This window comes from Cyprinodon variegatus, unplaced genomic scaffold, assembly GCF_000732505.1.
Source record: "Cyprinodon variegatus isolate N-32 unplaced genomic scaffold, C_variegatus-1.0 Scaffold111, whole genome shotgun sequence".
NCBI lineage: Eukaryota > Metazoa > Chordata > Actinopteri > Cyprinodontiformes > Cyprinodontidae > Cyprinodon > Cyprinodon variegatus.
Genome location: NW_015150564.1, coordinates 157,086 through 175,166, shown reverse-complemented (window position 1 = coordinate 175,166; position 18,081 = coordinate 157,086). Strand labels below are relative to the sequence as shown.

Below are 18,081 nucleotides of genomic sequence, written 5' to 3'. Positions count from 1 at the left end.
ATTCATGATCACTTCATGTTGTTGTTTCACTGTGCATAATGCAGCCATATTACCATATTCTGGATATTTGAAAGCAATCATCAGAATCAGGTTTGCTGAACCTCAGAAACATCTAAAACATGCAGAGCAGGGTGCCTTGAGGACCAGGATTGAAAAACACTGCACTAGAATAAAGTGAACTTTTCTTTACGTTGAAACAGCGTCTCCCTCCTTCATAATTGAACATTTTAATGACAAATGCTACCAGCCTTCCCAGTTGCCTAAACTAGTCGTCCGCTGATTCAATCCCAAACTGCCTCCTTAAGCTTATTACGAGTTCTCATGCCTGTATTCATGAACATTCATAACACTGCTTTCACCAAGCCTTTTTAAACACTCCTGTGTCTTTTTGAATCCTTAGAGGTCTTCATGCTACATTTCATTGGACTTAGAAGGAAAAGTACACCCTAATAGAGAAGTTAGAAGAAAACCCCTTAGAAAGACACATAAAACAACCTCAAAAGAAAAATACATTTTGGACATGTAATTTGTACACAGGAAAGCATTATGCATTGCGTGCATAAAGTGCAGCTAACATCAGTTCATTGTGTAGCACTAATGGTCTCTGATCAAAGCACTTAGAGTAATTGGGGTTGCTGTCTCATTCAGTGGTCTTAAAGTATGACTCCCTGAGTGCTTAAGTAAAAACAATGTAACATTCCAAGGAAAAACAGTGAGTCATTTTAAAAGCAGCAGCTCTATTATGATTGCTTTTTTAATGTTGGTGCTGGGAAGTGCAAGTAAGTTAAAAATGATGCCCTGATGCTTCTTTTTAGTTACTGACTTAGACTTTGAGACTTAGACGTAGACAAACTTTATTGTCATTTTGTACACACAGCGTGTACATTTTAAGACATTTTATATGTTTTAAAATGCAGCACTGATAAAATGTACCCTGGGGATCAAGATGTAAACATAAGACTCTTTATTGTGCTTCTATAGAAGGTCGGGAGGATGGTTGGGGGCCGGTGGGCTCTCCAACTCAGGAAGCACATATGTTTTTGTGCCCTTCTGACCAATGAGGTGGTGTTTACAGTCCAGGTGAAGTTGTCTGTGATATGCAGCCCCAGGAATTTGGTGCTGCTGACCACCTCCACACCTGAGCTATTGATGAGCAGTGGGTTAGGCCGATTCTTCCTGATCAGATCAGGTTGTTATCTCCGCACCAGTCCACCAGCTGCCTCCTTTCTGTAGTCCTGGTCATTGTCGTCTCTGATGAGGCCCGCAACCGTGGTGTTGTCTGCAAACTTCACAATGTGATTGGTGGTGAACCCGGGGATGCAGTTGTGTGTCATCAGGGTGAACAGCAGGGCCTTAGGACGCAGCCCTTAAGGGAGCCTGTGCTTAGGGTGATGACATCAGAGGTGTTCTGTCAAACCCAGACTGACTGAGGTCTGTTTGTGAGAAAGTCTAGCAGCCAATTCCAAAGGGGTGTTTTGAAGCTCAGCTGTTCCAGTTTGCCTATAAGATGCTGTGAAGTCCAGGAACAGCATCCACACGTGGGTGTTCTTTCCACTCCAGGTGTGCCAGGCTAAAGTGAAGAGCAGAGGAGATGGCGTCCTGAGTGTAGCGGTTCCATCGGTAGGCAAACTGGAACGGGTCCACTGTTGGGGGGGACACTGGAGACGATGTGTTCCTTAACCAGCCTTTCAAAGCACTTCATCATGATAGGAGTCAGTGTGACAGGCTGATAGTCATTGAATGAGATGACCGAAGGCTTCTTTGGGACCGGAAGGATGGTGGCAGACTTAAAGCATGCTGGCACTATGGATTGATCCAGCAAGGTGTTGAAATGTCTATGAGGACACCAGCCAGCTGATCTGCACACTCCTTGTACACCTGCCCAGGTATGTTATAGGGGCCTGGGCCCTTTCTTGGGTTGATTTTCCTCAGGATTTCCTCACTTCAAATTTGTTAAGGTTAAGTGTCTCCTGGCTTCCTCTAGCCCTCTATCCAAGGCAAACAACAAGATTTACTCTGCTACGTCCGCTTTTCCTTCTAAATCTGCTAATACAATGTTAGTTAACTATTATTCTAAACCATAATTGATTCAGTGTTCCAATTTAAAAGAAAGTTGTTTCTGAGAAGAAAAAGTCTGTGTAGAAATGCTTCATTAGTCAGAAGTGAAAACAAACAGAGCGCCGAAAACCTGAACACAGGTGGTGAAGGTCTGGACAGATATAACTTGCAACCAAAAAATGTAAACGTATATCTTTCTTCACTGAGATAGTTAACAAAAACTTTATTAATGCTTGTGTCCTTATTGCTACGGTTCACAACTTGTTGAGGGGAGCTGGTACATCAATATAAAGTCCAGTACAAAAGTTATCTCCTACTAGAGCTGATATTTACCAAACTTCCCAATTTCATCATATATGCTACTAAAAAGCAGATGAAAGTTTACCAATAAGCTCTTTTTCCTGCTGTCTCCTTTATATTTTATAATATTTTCATTGCTAAAAAGCTCCTTTAGGAAAAGACTTTTACACCCTGCTTGTAAAAAGAAGCACTACCGCAGGTAATTCATCCCTGCTGCAACCAGACAATCCGAGACTACAACAGTAATAAATTGTGCAATGTATAATGTGCAGTTTATATTGGATACCCTTTGCAATAACCTGTTTCCCTATATCTGACACCCAGTGCAATAACTATATATATATAAATATAAATATTCATCTACCGTATATAAATACCCATGTAAACATCCTGTGCAATAACCCTGTATAATGATCCCAATATATAAAAAAAAAAAAATGAATAAAACTTTTAAAAAAAGCTGTCACTGTATAGACTCTATATAACCATGCACCTTTTTCTTCCTTTGGCACATTCTTCTACTTTGACTATTTGAGCTGATGTAACTATTTAATTTCTCCTCTGCATTTGACCCATCCCCTTGGGGAGCAGTGGGCTGCCACTGTGAGGCGTCCAGGGAGCAGTGTGGGGTTGAGGGTCTTGCTGAGGGACCCATAATTGCAGTCAGTGGGAGTGGGGCTTGAACTCAAAACCTCCGGCAACCAAGCACAATGCTCTAACCATTAGGCCACCACTCCCCCAGGTGAAGCCTTTCGAGCAAATTTTGCATAGCTGTAAATGATCAAGAAAATTTGCTTGGCTTTGTGACCAAGCATGGTTTTATACATACAGATTTTTTTACTGGTATCCATCCTATGCATTATAAAAATGAAACCCCCTAAAGCAGGGGTCACGGATTAGCGAACCGCGGTCCGTATCCGGACCTATCCGCTGGCTAATCAGGACCCAACCTGATTTAAAACATTTATAAATTACCGCATGTTGTCCGACGACAGTGTCTAACTTCACTTGCACCGCTTCTCCTGTTAATATGGTAAAGCTACACATGATACAAATTAGCCATTGAGCTGTCAGTCTGGTTTGCTGCTGCTAGCCACTTTTATTCACAGCAGGCAAACCTGTGGCAAGCCGGGCGATGGGAAAGAAGGAGAAGACAATGAGAAAAAGAAAGCAGAGAAAGTGTGGACTGCTGGGAGACCTGCGCTGAACTGGTGAAAGAAAAGGAAATGTGCTCCAAGTTGACCCTGCACACTTTGAGTATGTTTGGCTTAACCTGCCATTGTGAAGCAGGATTCTCCACCATGAACAGAATCAAGAATAATAAATATTGATTACCTTGATATGTGCTTGAGAATGGCTTTGTCTCCATTCAAACCCAGATTTAAAGCCTTGCACGGTCAGTTCAGGTGTTTTATAAAATATGAGAACCAGGAAATTGTCTATATACCAAATTGAAAGATTGTTGTTCTCTACTTAAAAAAAACATGGTAGATTTTAAAATGGAAAAATTTTGTATATATATATATATATATATATATATTTTTTTTTTTTTTTAAAGAAAATCTTTAACATGGATTCATAAACACTTCATTTTATTTCCGTGTTAAATTCAGTTTAAATTAACAGATTATAATTAAAAATGTCTCCGAACCTTTACTGGTTGATTATTATGAAGGACCAAACTTAAATAAGGACATTTAATAGTGTCAAAAATAGTTAATAAAGAATGAAAAGCAATAAAAAAAAATAACAGTTTAACTGAGGTCAATTGAGGAACCAACTCAAACAAAAAACTGACCTGCAAACAAAGAACTAAAGGCTGCTTAAAAAGGGATGGAGTAACCCAAGTCCACCACATTATGGAGGCACAACATAACAAAAGAACCAATAAATACAAAACTAACTAAAGCTTTCTATGAAACAAATAAAGCAAAACTAACTTTTACTTAGCAGAAACAATAATAGGTGAGTATTTAAGTGGCAAAATTAACTAATTAAAAACAAATTGAAACAAGTCTCCCCGTCAGTCTTTAAAAACAAATGGGATGCTCCAGGTTTCCTCCTCCGGCTGGTTTGCATCAGCAGCACCTCAAACAAAAAAAAAACAAAAAAAAAGTGTAAATAAACCATTCAGAAAGACATTAACTAAAGTGTGCACCCATTAGAAAATACCTGTCTAAAAGAAATAATCAACTTAAACATAAACTGTAATATAATATAAAGCAAGAAAAAAAAATACTAACACAATGTGTTGGTGGGAGGATCATCAATCACAATAATTTTCTTTATTCGGCCCCCTTGGTTACCCCTGCTCTAGAGAGAAGCATGTGTCTCAAGAGCCATGTGTTAGCCTTCCTTGGGCTGTAAATAGAATTGATTTAATGGCGCTAAACGAATAAAAAAAAAGTTAACGTGTGTTAATGTGATTGGACAAATGAACGAATTTTACCTGGTTCTACAACTACATTTGAAAAGGGTAATCATACTTTTCAGCCTCATTGCACAAATGCCTCAACCTCACAAAGACAATAGATGCTGTGGGGAAACTTGCCCAACAAGTTCTCAGGTGTTTTTTTTTTTCCTCAAGAAAATGTTTTACTGTTTGTATCTCTAATAGGCTATTTTTTTACTATGTTTCCAATATACTGTAATGAGAGTCTCACCATTTATAAAAAAAATAAAATAAACTTTTCTCCATGGTCTTCTCCAGCTGTGCTCTTTCATAGGCTGGTATTTAGATGAAACTGCTGCAGCTGGGCTGTTTTTTTCCCCGTTGATTGAATTAGAGTTAGAAACATTAACTATAAACTTTAATAATCTCTCTTCTTGAAAATATTACCAAGTCAAAGCTCCAGTTACTTATGTTATTACTGGGACAGACCTAAACTCCTCCTTGCAGCAAGTTTCAGTTAAAACCATTATTGGCAGCCCTTTAATTGACAGCTGCTCATATACCTGACCCTCTGCTTTTATGTGAAAATTTACCATATCAGGAAAAAAATCATATATGATCTAATACAATAAAAGTACACAAGCTTCAGGTGTTTGAACTTGCCAACTGAAAGGAACATTTATTTTTGGCTCAGAACCTGTTTCCTGCGCCTAGCTCTCTTAAAGGTAACAATAACAATGGAGCTGTGAAAAAAACTCTGAAATAGGAACACTTTCCCTTTAAGGGCATGTGTTTACTTGGGAGTGCTCACCTGAGTATAACACTGACAAGAGCAATCTCTCCGCCCATGAATCAGTCCTGATCACTTTAAGACAAGTACCCCAGGGTAAGTAAAATGTAAAATTTTCTAAGGAATATTATGATGTTGTTTAATAACTAAAGGATTAAAACATTTATTGGGTCTAGTCACACATACAAAAAATGTTTATTCAACAAACTGGTAGGAACTGAGAAAGACTAGTAATTCATTCAAGAATGGCCACTGGTTCTATAGTAACATGACATTCAGTTTGAATGATGTAATTACAATTGTCATGACAGTCATGCACCCTTGAATTGAGTGGTCTCCTGGCATCCTCTTGTTGCTACATAAACTGGTATGATCACTTCAAGACCACTAGTTTTATTTAGTAACACTTAACGATTATTATGGTGTCAGGATTGTGCCAAAAGTCCACACACTCAATATATTCTCCTACGAGCAGCTTTACTTCAATAAAGACGCTCATGAACAACTCCTCATGTGCATGTTTAGCATGTAACATTTGCAAATACATTATGACAGGCACTGATACAGTACGTCAAACATGAGTGCTTGTTCTTTTACACCACAGGTGCACAGCCTACTTCCTCTTCCTGTGTGGACCTGTCTCCAGGTGCCCGTGTCAAGTTTTGTCACTTTGAAGGCGTTACCCACTGGACAAATCAACCTGCCTCTGATTGGCTACTTTTCAAGAAATCCAGCAGGGTTAATGAACACTTTTCTGTTAATCTCAATTCAACTATTTCTTCACAACCACCTATAACTTTTGGGCAATTATCAAATTCTTCAACTTAATCAGATTTCTGCCTGCCTGTCTGCATTTGGTTCCTACTTGAAGACTGATGTTTCCTGGCAGGTTATATGATTTTAAAACCACTGATGTAATTTATCCTCTCTTTATATCAGACAAAAATGGCTTCCCCCAGCCCTCTATCCAAGGCCAACACCACCTTCTGTCTGGATTTGCTCAGGAAGCTGAATGAGGACAACAACACTGCAAATATCTTCTTCTCTCCTTTCAGCATCTCTGCAGCTCTTTCTATGGTAATGATGGGAGCCAGAGGCAAAACAGCCTCTCAGATAACAACGGTGAGTTAATATTGTGTTCACTTCACCAAAAACCCAAGTCATAATGTTTCTCTTTTTTGGTGCAATAAATTCAACCTTTCATGTTTTAGAGTTCCTACAGAGAATGTGAGTCCATTTGTCTTGTTTTTGCACAGTGCTTGAAAACCCAATCTTGTCAGGATGATGTCCACACTCTGTTTGCCAAACTGCTCAATAAGCTCAACCAGCCAGAAGCTCCATTTGCTCTCAGTGTTGCCAACAGACTGTATGGAGAGCAGTCCTATGGCTTTCTGCAGGTGAGTCATTTGTATGATGGTTTAAACATCAGTTTATATATGGAACCCCTAAACTATAATGCAGTTGTGTATCTTCATAGAACATTTAAGCAAAATATCAATTGAAAGCAATGCTTTATTTGAGCAATTCACAACTTTAAATTCACGTGCTGCATACATTCTGTATCTTACACACAGTAATATATATATATATATATATATATATATATATATATATATCTTCTCCAGTCTGGGGGTTTCATCCCCGTTCTCAGATGATCACAGGCACTATCGTTGCCCTCACCTTCCAGGCTCTTTCTAGTTCTTCCCTGAGCCCATGGTATTTCTCCAGGTTCTAATATTGTTTTTTGCTGATGCTTCCATCATGCAGGATGGCCACATTGATCCCTATGGCCGTCTTATGCTGCTTATTACTGACCACAATGTCTGGTTGGTTGGCCAAAACCATTTAGTGTGTTTGCATCTTTAAGTCCCACAGGATCTTAGCTCTGTCATTCTGCGCCACATTGGGATGTGGCTCCTATTTTGACCTGTTGGTCTCCAGTTTGTATTCTGTACAGATTCTGTAAACCATCCATTTGGTTGTGACGTTCCATGTATTCCTTTGCTGCCAGTATCTCACACCCTGCTGTGAGATGCTGTTTCTGGGGCCTCTTTTCATAGCCTGCACCTAGGATCTTGAATTTCAAATGAAAACACTCACAGTTTCTTAGAAAAGAAGAATATTGCATAGGATCATTTAAAAATAATAATGCAAAGTTGTGCTGAAAGGTATGTCCACTTTCTACACTGAATATGCACCAAATAGTCAGTGGAGGCAATGCATCAAAACTGTTGAGGTGTTCTGGAACTCAACAATAATTTTATAGAAACCTTCACCATTTCTACATTGTTGCTCTTTGGTCTCTCATTTTCCTCTGGGCAAAATCTCATAGGTTATAACAAGGTGAATAATAACCATCAGTATTTACTAGGAAGATGAATTAGAGATATAATCATTAGTTTGTTTTATAACTGCTGTTTGTCCTCTCAGGAGTTTTTAACCAAAACAAGGGCTTATTATAACTCGGAGCTGGAGTCTGTGGACTTCAGAACCAGCTGTGAGAAAGTCAGAGTCAAGATCAACAGCTGGGTAGAGGAGCAGACACAAGGTGGATCTCACACTTTAGTTCATCGTCTGACCCTATCCTACACATAATAAAGAAGAAATCTGAAGACCATTAACTCCCTCTGGTGTTAATGTGATGTTAAAAGCATCAGCTTCTATGTTGTTTGCTCTTATCTGATTGATTTTGTCAATAGGTAAAATCAAGGGTATGGTGTCTGAGGGTGCATTGGACAACATGACCAAGATGGTCCTGGTGAATGCCATCTACTTCAAAGGCACTTGGAATGATCCATTTAACAAATTTGAAACTTATGAAGATCAGTTCAGTCTCAACAAGGTAAATATGAAAAACTATTCCCTCAGTCTGCTGTTCTAAATAGTAATAGGACTTTCCATTTATTTTCCTTGGGTTTCTTTGACATTCAGTTTTTTTTTTTTTTTTTTTTTTGTTACTTAAGTGTGTTTTTTTATTTTATTTTGTTATGTTCAGAATAAAAAGAAAACTGTACAGATGATGCAAAAAGAAGCATTATTTTCAATTGCCTTCATTCCTGAAGCCGACTGTCAGGTAATAAAGATATTCATTCAGTTAAAAACACAGTCAATGCCAGGAAAAGACTGGCTTTCATCCCAGTATGTATATTTATTTTATCTTGGAAACGTTCTGTTCTACAGATCCTGGAGATGCCTTACAAAGGGAAGGAGCTGAGCATGCTGATCTTTTTACCTAAACAGATAGAAGACAAAACGACAGGTCTGGAGAAGGTACAGTAGGGCTCTCTCACTCTCAAAGTTTAAAAACACACTGCAACATCCAATGATTTATCTAAAACTTAGACAGGAGAGGAAACTGGCTTTGAATGTTCTCTGATTATCTGCCTGAAGTGATAAAATTTTTTGGTATTTTTTTTTATATAATTTTATTAGCTGAAGCAGACAATGTGAATTAACATTGCAGCCTTAATTGTATTTGCTATGTATTTTAGTCCCCAGGTAACATTGTGTAATACTGACCTGCCAGAAAACATAATGTTAACTTAATCTCAAAAAGAATTTTAATGATCCTCTGAACATCTCCATTATTAGAGCACTTGGCCCAGAGAAGCTCTTTGGAAAGCTTAACCCCAAACACCAGACTGTAATAATTGGGTTAAGGGATCTGACCCACATGCAGCGAACCCCTCAGAGACCAAATGACAAAAGTTGAACAGGTTTATTGAATGTTGATGAAAAACAGAAGTAGGAGCGGGAACTCAAACGACTGGTGAACAGGAACCGGAAAGTCTGAAGGAGAGATCACAGTGATCAGTTCAGGGAGCGTAGAAAAAATTGACTGAGGCTTGAATATAGCTGGAGAGACACTCACGTTTGAGGGGGCTCTTGTTAATCCTTGAATCCAGTTTGTGGGGGATTAATCCAGAGCAGAGTGAACTCATTGGAGAGCGGACAGGTAGACATACGTTTGACCCAGAGGAGTAAAGGAGTGGACTGTCACTTGGTTTTCCGATGAGGACTTGAACGGATCATGTGGAGGTTTACCCCTGATCAGTATGTACTCAGTAATCCTTCCAGGGGGAGAAGGTCCAGGTTATCCAGCTACACAGGAAAGGCTTCCTGCCGAAGAACAAAGACAAAAACAAGATAAGACTTAGAGAAACAAAGCTTTGGTTAGACTCTGCTAATGTGAGCTTGGCTAGAGAACCCAAAACTGGCAAACACTCTAGCGTCGAGATAGGGACAGCCCGTTGCCCAAATACTCCTCCGGTAATGATCCAACGAGCTGCAAGGAGGCCCAATGAGGAAACAGGGCACCACCTGGTGGAGAAAAACACAAAAACAACCCACACAAACTGGATTCCTAACACAGACGTCATTTAGACGTTAGGTTTTAAGCTAAATCTGGTCAGTCCATCATAGTCTTCATTTAGAAATACTTGTTGAATATGGGCCAGTGTTTGGTTGGTCTCATTTTGTTCCACCTAAGTCCAATAATATATCTATATATATAACTTTTAAAATGTCACTTTAAATCAAATGTACACCTTTGGTGGTAAATCATGTTGTCTTTTCAAGCTCTTATCAACCAATTTTTGCTCGGCTGGTATTTGATATCATGGTTAGACTTGATCTGAATTGATCAAATCAACAAGGACACAAAAGTGGTGAAAGTGCATCAATAATCGACAAGATGAGTGCTATCCAGATAGAGCTGACAGTAAGAAAGAAGGTAGGAAGAGGAAGCAGGATGCTTCCTTTCGATCATTCATTTAGCATAGGGACCTCAACTGCATAGCTATAAGGTTCTCTACATTCCTTTGAGTAACAGGACGTATAGGCACAGTCCACCTCATAGAAATGTTAAAAATTGCCTTATTTGTTATGTGCTCTGTGATACATAAACATGTACACGCCTTCATATGTATTAGGTTGTATAAATGGAAGCTCCAGCCATCTGCTACATTTATGTAACTTGCATTATTTGTAAATAAATCCACTACAACATTTTGCTTGATTTGTAATTGCTTGGCTGGTAAGCAAAAGCAACATTATGAGGTGTCTGTGCTTGTGACTACTGTTTTTTGAATGCTTCTACTCTGTGATAGTAGCAGAGTGAAATTGTGCAGCATAGCTAAATGAACTCAACAGATTGATCTAATTTATAAAAGGGTTTGTATCTGAGTCATATGTAGCATATGACCTACTGGTACCTGGCAGTTGTGCTGCAGCTTCTTGGGAGTAGGGAAGAAAATAATGAAAACTGACCATAATTTCTTCTTTAATATGACAAATGTGACTGTAGTTCTGCATTGACTTCTATATGCTTTGTGAGGACTATAAAACCTAACAAATTAACAACAAAAGATTCTTAGTATTACCAATGGAGGTGTTTGTTTTTATTCATAGAGAACTTTCAAAATGTATATCAAGCACATCTGAAAGTGTTTTACATGAATTAGATAACAAAACAGAAGATAATCAAATCAGAATACAGGAAAATAAAGATAAGAAAACATTTGCAAAACAAATAAAACAGTTGAACCACAACCTTATAATAATAACTCAGTTATGCCTTCCTGCCTGAGAGCTTCACACACCATGGCATGCCTAATAAACCTAATGTTTTTCTGATCTTTTTCAATTTTGTTTCCTGCTTTAGTATTTTATATTACTATTTGTTTATATTATCATTTTATATATGTTTTTATATTATTCTATTATTATTATTATATTATTCCTTGCATTTAAAGGTTTATAATATTGATAGGTTTATTGATTATAGCTCGTAGAGATTTCTGTAAATTTAAATCAGGATATAAACTTATCATTATAATTCTCCATCAAGCTAGGAAGAGTTCTCACTTATGAGAAATTCATGGAGTGGACTCATCCAGACAAGATGGAACACCGTGAGGTCGATGTGAAGCTGCCTCGATTCAAAGTGGAGGAGAGTTATGACCTGAACAAAGTCCTGAGCAGCATGGGCATGGTGGATGTTTTCGATGAGACAAAGTGCGATTTCTCTGGTGAGACACTTAAATATGAGTAAGATGTCATTTAGCTGAGTATTGTGATATCCAGCTCTGCACATATTCTACATAATTGACCTCTTGATCTGTACTCTCTTAAGAAAAACGAATTTACATAATTCACATTTACTTCTATTTTATTGCATCCTAAACAACACAGTTGGTTAAATAATTTAACTCTTACTAAGTAAAATTCCCAGATGCTTAATTTTAATTATATGTTTATGGATTTCCTTTATATATATATATATATATATATATATTTAATAGCATTTCTTGTCTTATCTGGAACAGGCATGTCTGCCAACAACAAGCTGTTTTTATCCAAAATCACCCATAAGGCCTTTGTGGAAGTGAACGAGGAGGGAACTGAAGCTGCTGCTTCCACTGGTTGCTGTTCTAGTTGTTCAGGAATTTTAAAGTTTACTGCTGATCATCCCTTCCTCTTCTTCATTCGACATAACCCGTCCATGAGTATTCTCTTTGCTGGAAGCTTCTGCTCCCCCGAGTGAGCTACATGTCCATCTGAGTGATGGGTCTACTGGTTAAAGGTCACTGATCTGTTCATATATATATATATATATATATATATATATATATATATATATATATATATATTCCTGCACATAGTTGGACATCTGCATATTGGAAAACTTCTGTTTTAGAACGTTTTAGTCTAGTTTGTTATCTATTATTTAAGAGCTCATAAAAACTCTTTTTTTATATCCTAGAAAAAGAAGAGTTTAAACTAAATAGCATGAAAACCCATATATGAAACCTTAGCATTTTTTTTCTTTTCACCTTGTTGGAGTTTGTATTGGTAGAATAGTAGCCCAGTACCTACAGAAATGTTTAAAAACCTTCAGTACCTCTTATATAACTCTGACCAGTTTTACTCAGAAAAATGTTTTTAGCTCTTCTGATAGTTCTAATAAAATATTGTCTACCCAAACAGATTTATTTCACGTTTTATGCCGTTTGTTTACATTTTAATGTTTCAAAATATTCAAGAAACAATTATCAGACAAACTCTTTAAAGAGACGTGTTAATAGTACAGTAATTTAATGTAATAGTACTATTTCTTGATGCCTTGTTTGCCTCTATTCAGCGCAGAAGCAGAGATGTACACAGATAGACAGTAGGTGGTGCTAGTACAACTTCTTGGTTTTTTTGTTTGTTCCATTTTTACAGTGTGAAGTTTATGGCTCAAAATAGTGAGATTTTACTACCAGTCCCAAAAAAGTTTGTCATTTGCCTCACATGCTCCATGGCTTCGACCAGGCGACCATAGAATTTATGTAATGTAGCCCTACACTGGAAAAAATGGAAATCTAGATAAGTTACTTCTTCTTAAAATAAGTGCATTTATTCTTGGATTGAGGAGGTAAAAGAGACATTTTGCCAATGGAACAAGACAATTTACACTTAAAATAAGAAATCAAAATTCCACTGTCTTATTTCAAGTACAAATTATCTAATTATCTTATTTTAAGAGTAAAAATACTCATTCCATTGGAAAACTATCTCATTTACCTGCTCAAATTAAGGGTAAAAACACTTAATTTAAGATTTTTTTTTACATATATCTAGATAGTTTTTCCAGTGTAATAAGATAAGAATGAAAACAAACAAGTTCCAGGGCATGGGGTCATCGATGCGCCCCACTCAGATGGTGTTATAGGCACATCTCATCGGCAGGAGGCCCAGGACCCGCTGGAGGCACTATGCTGGCCTGGAAGCGCCTCAGGCTATCCACAGCAGAGCTGTAGGAGGTGACTGGGTGTCTCTGCTGAGACTGCTGCCTTTGCCACCCGGTCCTGGATGAAGCGGGAGACAGAAGAGAAGAGAAAATAATCTAATTAAATGTATCTCACAGATGTAGCCATCTCACTTTAGTGGTCAATGATGACTTCTATTTGACATGTATTTCAAATTGAATATACAATAGAAAAGTATATCTTTTAAACCTTTATTATTTAAATACAAATAGAAAGCCAATCCATACAAGAAAAGACTAGAGTTGATTTAGCTCCCACAGAGTTAATTTTAGCACTTTTTCCCTTTTAAGAGTCATATCAAACTACTTGTGCTCTTCACCTTATTTTATGACTCAAAAACCAGCGTAGAATCATCATTTTAAAACAGTATGCTATAAACAGAGACATTACAAAGTGTGCAGTTTGGGAAGCTCTTTTAGTGGTCCCTTTGACTTTCCAGTCAAGACTCACACTGGGGCACTGTGCATATGCTGTCCACTGCACTGACATCTCACTAACATCTGCACTGCTTTGACTAAAGACATAGACAGATTTAGACTTAGACAGATTTTATTTGTCTTTATGTTTACAAAACAAAAAGTGTTAAACAAAAAGAAATTTCGTTTGGAAAGAGCTCTCTGGACAATTTCATCTTTTTTAGAAGTGCAGCCTTGAAAAATTGTAAAAATGACTGTACATTTACAGTTCTAACATTTTTTTTCTATTTTTTTTAACTATAATGATAAAATATAATAAATACAATACAAAAACCCATTTCATAAAACATTCAGTAGTCCCGGGCTGCTGCAACTTTCTAACTACTTTCCTGCTTAAAAACATCTTAAGCATAGTTTTTTACAAGCTTAAGGTATTGAAACAACGTTTGAACACTCATTTTTATCAGGTAGTGGTACTGATGGTGGAACAAACACTGCAGCTGAACACAACCCTGGGAAAAGTAGAAAGTACTGGTTCTGTAGCTGGACCAAAGCCCAAGGAAAATTATTTTACCTGGGTAAATATGTGTTTTAAATGCTACTTGGGTTTATGAAGCCCAAGGTTTTTAAGTGGCAATGGAAAAGGGGCTATTGTGTTGTTTAAATCATCCTACCCCTGTCTATCCAAATATTTCACCATCTAGCAATTTCTAACTCATTTCTAAATTTATAGAGGTATTTCATGTTCATTTTTTAACCAAAACGTAGGGAATAGAGCTCGGAATCCAGAGGTTCTGACTTCCAGCCCTACTCACACGGACTAGCATTCTGGGTCCCTGAGTAAGACCCAGGGCGCCGCACAATGGCAGCCAACTGCTCCCCAAGGGGATGTGTTAAATACAGAAGTGAATTTCTTCATTGTGAGATTAATAAAAGTTAATTTATTATTATTAGACTTACAGTTCAGAATTCATGTTTATCTGAATAAACGGTTATTAAACACAAAATTATTTATTTTCATCACAAGTTATCATAATAGAAAAGCTTTCTCAAAAGCTTTGGAAACCGGAGATGAACTCTTGGTCCAACATGCTTAAGAAACCTGTTCAAAGACTTACCTTTAATTATTATTTAGGTAGCACACACATCATCTTTATCTTATTTAATTCTTATATCTTATTTGTACATAAAATCTTATATTTCTCTCTTCTATAAACGGGTGCACTGCAAGACAAAAATCTCCCTTTATTAAGGGATTAATAAAGTAATACTGATTCTGATTCTTTGGCAAAATTCAAAGGGCCATTTTAATCTAGATTAATTCCAAGATTACAGTGGGATAAATCTAGATTTAAAAGATGTATCTATGCCCGCCACTTTATATACAAGCTTTTGTCATACATGTGCTGCTGCATCTCATTTGTTTGTTGCTTTTTCTTTGTATTAGGATCTTCTTGAAAACCAGATGCTTTATTTCAAGGGGCTTATGGTTTGAAATAAATAAATACATGCTAAATTGTCATGCACATATTATTTCTGTATCTTTTTACAAGTTTTTTTCATCTAAGGTCTAAAATACCTTACATTTTATATATCCATTTTTATTTTCAAGGATGTCCTAGAAGGGTATTAATTTGTCTTTTCCAATGGCCATTTCTTTTTGAGCCAGATTTCTCAACATTTACTTATGGACTCAACATAACAATAAAGCGTTGGGTAGCAGATTTGGATAACTGTAAAAAATCCAGAGAGGTTTTCTCACTGCTCTGTTTTTCTCCTTTAGTATTGTTTATTCCAAATCTTTATGATAGTCCATGGATTCATTCTCCAATGAGAAACAGACAGAGGAATGGATAATATAAAAGATCAGAGCAACAGTTAATCATGGAGCCCCAGACTCTTATATGCAATGTTTACATTCCTTTTATAAACGAATGAACAAAGCCCCTAAATGGACATTTCTACATGTGTCTTCCTGTATCTTTTTCTCATTATCAAACAGGACATTACAATAACATTATTATAAGTTTCTTAATCATCACAAACCACGGGATGCTCATATCGTATTAAGATTTACCCCCTAAAAGCCGCCAGACATTTGTTCTCATCTCATGACATCAACTTCCTGTATGTTTAGGTTGAACTCCAGATGAACTATATACAGGATAGAAGCCTGCAAGCGCACTTAGAATTAAGTTCTGCAAAATAGCTTATGATCTTATTCATACATGCTTAAGTGGAAACAAAAGTAAAAGTTGCAGGACAACAACCTGAGAATGTTGGGACTCAAAGATATGAAATTAGACCCACCAGTCAGCAGCTTTTATCCCCACATGTAACTGACCAATCAAAAGATTCATGTGATATAGGCTCAACATGATTTACTTCCTGTTGTTAAATCTAGTAGAAGTAAAATGCTTCTGTTGATAGTAAATTTGACATGCAATCCACTTAGACTACCTACAGTAATGCTAACTGTCCTGTCAATGAACACAGTGCTGCTGACCTTTACTAGGACACAGCAGAGGAGTTATGCTGGTATGGGAAGTCGGGGATGTTGCTGATTTGACTCCTCTGTTACTACGTTTAGGAAAAGAGACATGGTAAAAATGTAATATGAATATTTTGCTACATATTTCGCTTTGATGAAATGTTGTATAAATGTAGAGCTGTGCTTCTCTTTAGTTAAGCTGACTATCTTATTTCACTGGACATTGAGTCAGCAGCTTAATGGACACCCATTAGTGTCTACCCATCTTCAGATAAAGATTGACACCCGTTGCAATCTTTCTCTTTTTCCTTTCTTTTTTTGTAAACCAGATTTTTATATGAAGCATGGTCATTGCCATGGTTCTTAACTTCAAGCGCAGGGGGCTGCAACTTCGACTCTAGAGCCACATCTGGATCAATGGACCATCTAAAGCTTTTTATAGTGGCTAAAAGTTATATAAATAACTAATGAATGAATGTACTATAATGATAAATAACATTCTTAGAAGCGTTTGTACTTCAAATAAAGACTATTTGAATTTAATTCTTATCACAGAATGACATTAAAAGCACCAAAATTATGTTTTTAGAGCTATTTTTATTAGCTTGTGAATTATGTATTTTATTATAATTGTTTTATATCGAAATACCCTATAGAAGAAAATCCATGTCATTCTATGTCATTTCATGTTTTCTCTTTCTTTAAAACCTAAAAATACAAATAAGCTGTTGGTTGATCAAGATGGTATCAGATTTTCTATGGAAAACCTTTAATAAAAATAGGCTGTGTTTTATTTTAAAGTCATGAAATCTTTTGTGGTTCTAAATGGCTTTTACTTTGCTGGACTCAGGGCAAAATGGCTCCGTGGATGAAAGGTTGCAGACCCCTGATCTAGGGCATCTATGTTTGTAAAAGGAGGAACAAACTATTCCATGCACATATGGATGTTTGATCAACAGGGCTGTATAATCTGGAAGTGTACGTGGAGGATCCTTCTAACGCCACCACAAAGTTGTTGCGTAGTTTTCTTAGTTCATATTCATTTCCAGGTTTAGTTTGGTTTGTTTATTTTAGATGTGCATTTTCAAATGGGTGGTTAATATATCTGAATGGTTTAACTCACACAGGCAAACACAAATGCAAGTCAGCTGGAGGTGGAAGCCAGGAACAAACCATTTTCCCAAAGAGGGGGTGTTTGTTTAAGTTGACATCTATTCATAAATTTTGTCACCTTAATATTTATTTATTATTTGTTTCTGTCACAGTCCTGGTTCATTTTTCTTCTCCTTTGAGTATTCAGTTTAACTTTGCTCCATGTTTTCTAGTGTTATTGGTTTCATTCTATTTTTGTTGTGTTTTCTGGATATATTTCAGTTCTCAGGTTTTTATTTGTTGCCCTCTTGTGTTGGTCTCCTTTTTCCCTAGCTCCTTAGACCGCTCTCTTCACACCTGCTCCCAATCTGCTTGTTAGTCCTCCCTTTGTTCAGTTAGCTATAAATACTCTCCTTGTGCAGTTCCTCAGTGCTGGTTCTTCATCTAACTTCGTCCTACACTGTCTTGCTGTGCCTTACCATGTCATGATTGTTTTCCCCTGAAGTCTCCATGCTTTCTGGTTTGTTTTACTTTTGTCTTGTTTGATTTTTGGATTTCTGCCTCAGTTGTCTGTTAAACTCTCATTAAATCTACAAGAAACTTGCCTCTGCCTCCCTGCCTCTGCATTTGGCTCCTCAAACCAAAATCAAACCCTGACAGTTTCATTTGTTTAATGTTTTACAGGGGCGGATCCAGGATTTTTCAAAGGGGGGTGCGCACCTAAGGGTCAT

The 18,081-nt window shown here is 37.1% G+C and overlaps 1 protein-coding gene across 1 annotated transcript; it reads left to right on the top strand.

Annotated features, from left to right (window-relative positions):
• The first annotated feature begins 6,149 nt into the window (after positions 1 to 6,149).
• LOC107084918 (leukocyte elastase inhibitor-like) lies at positions 6,150 to 12,099 on the top strand. The gene is made up of 9 exons (XM_015374982.1): positions 6,150 to 6,278; positions 6,480 to 6,662; positions 6,773 to 6,937; positions 7,971 to 8,088; positions 8,240 to 8,382; positions 8,536 to 8,613; positions 8,721 to 8,810; positions 11,389 to 11,569; positions 11,867 to 12,099. The coding sequence occupies exons 2-9, from the start codon at positions 6,486 to 6,488 to the stop codon at positions 12,082 to 12,084; spliced, it is 1,170 nt and encodes a 389-aa protein (XP_015230468.1). The 5' UTR covers positions 6,150 to 6,278; positions 6,480 to 6,485; the 3' UTR covers positions 12,085 to 12,099.
• The last annotated feature ends 5,982 nt before the right edge of the window (positions 12,100 to 18,081 follow it).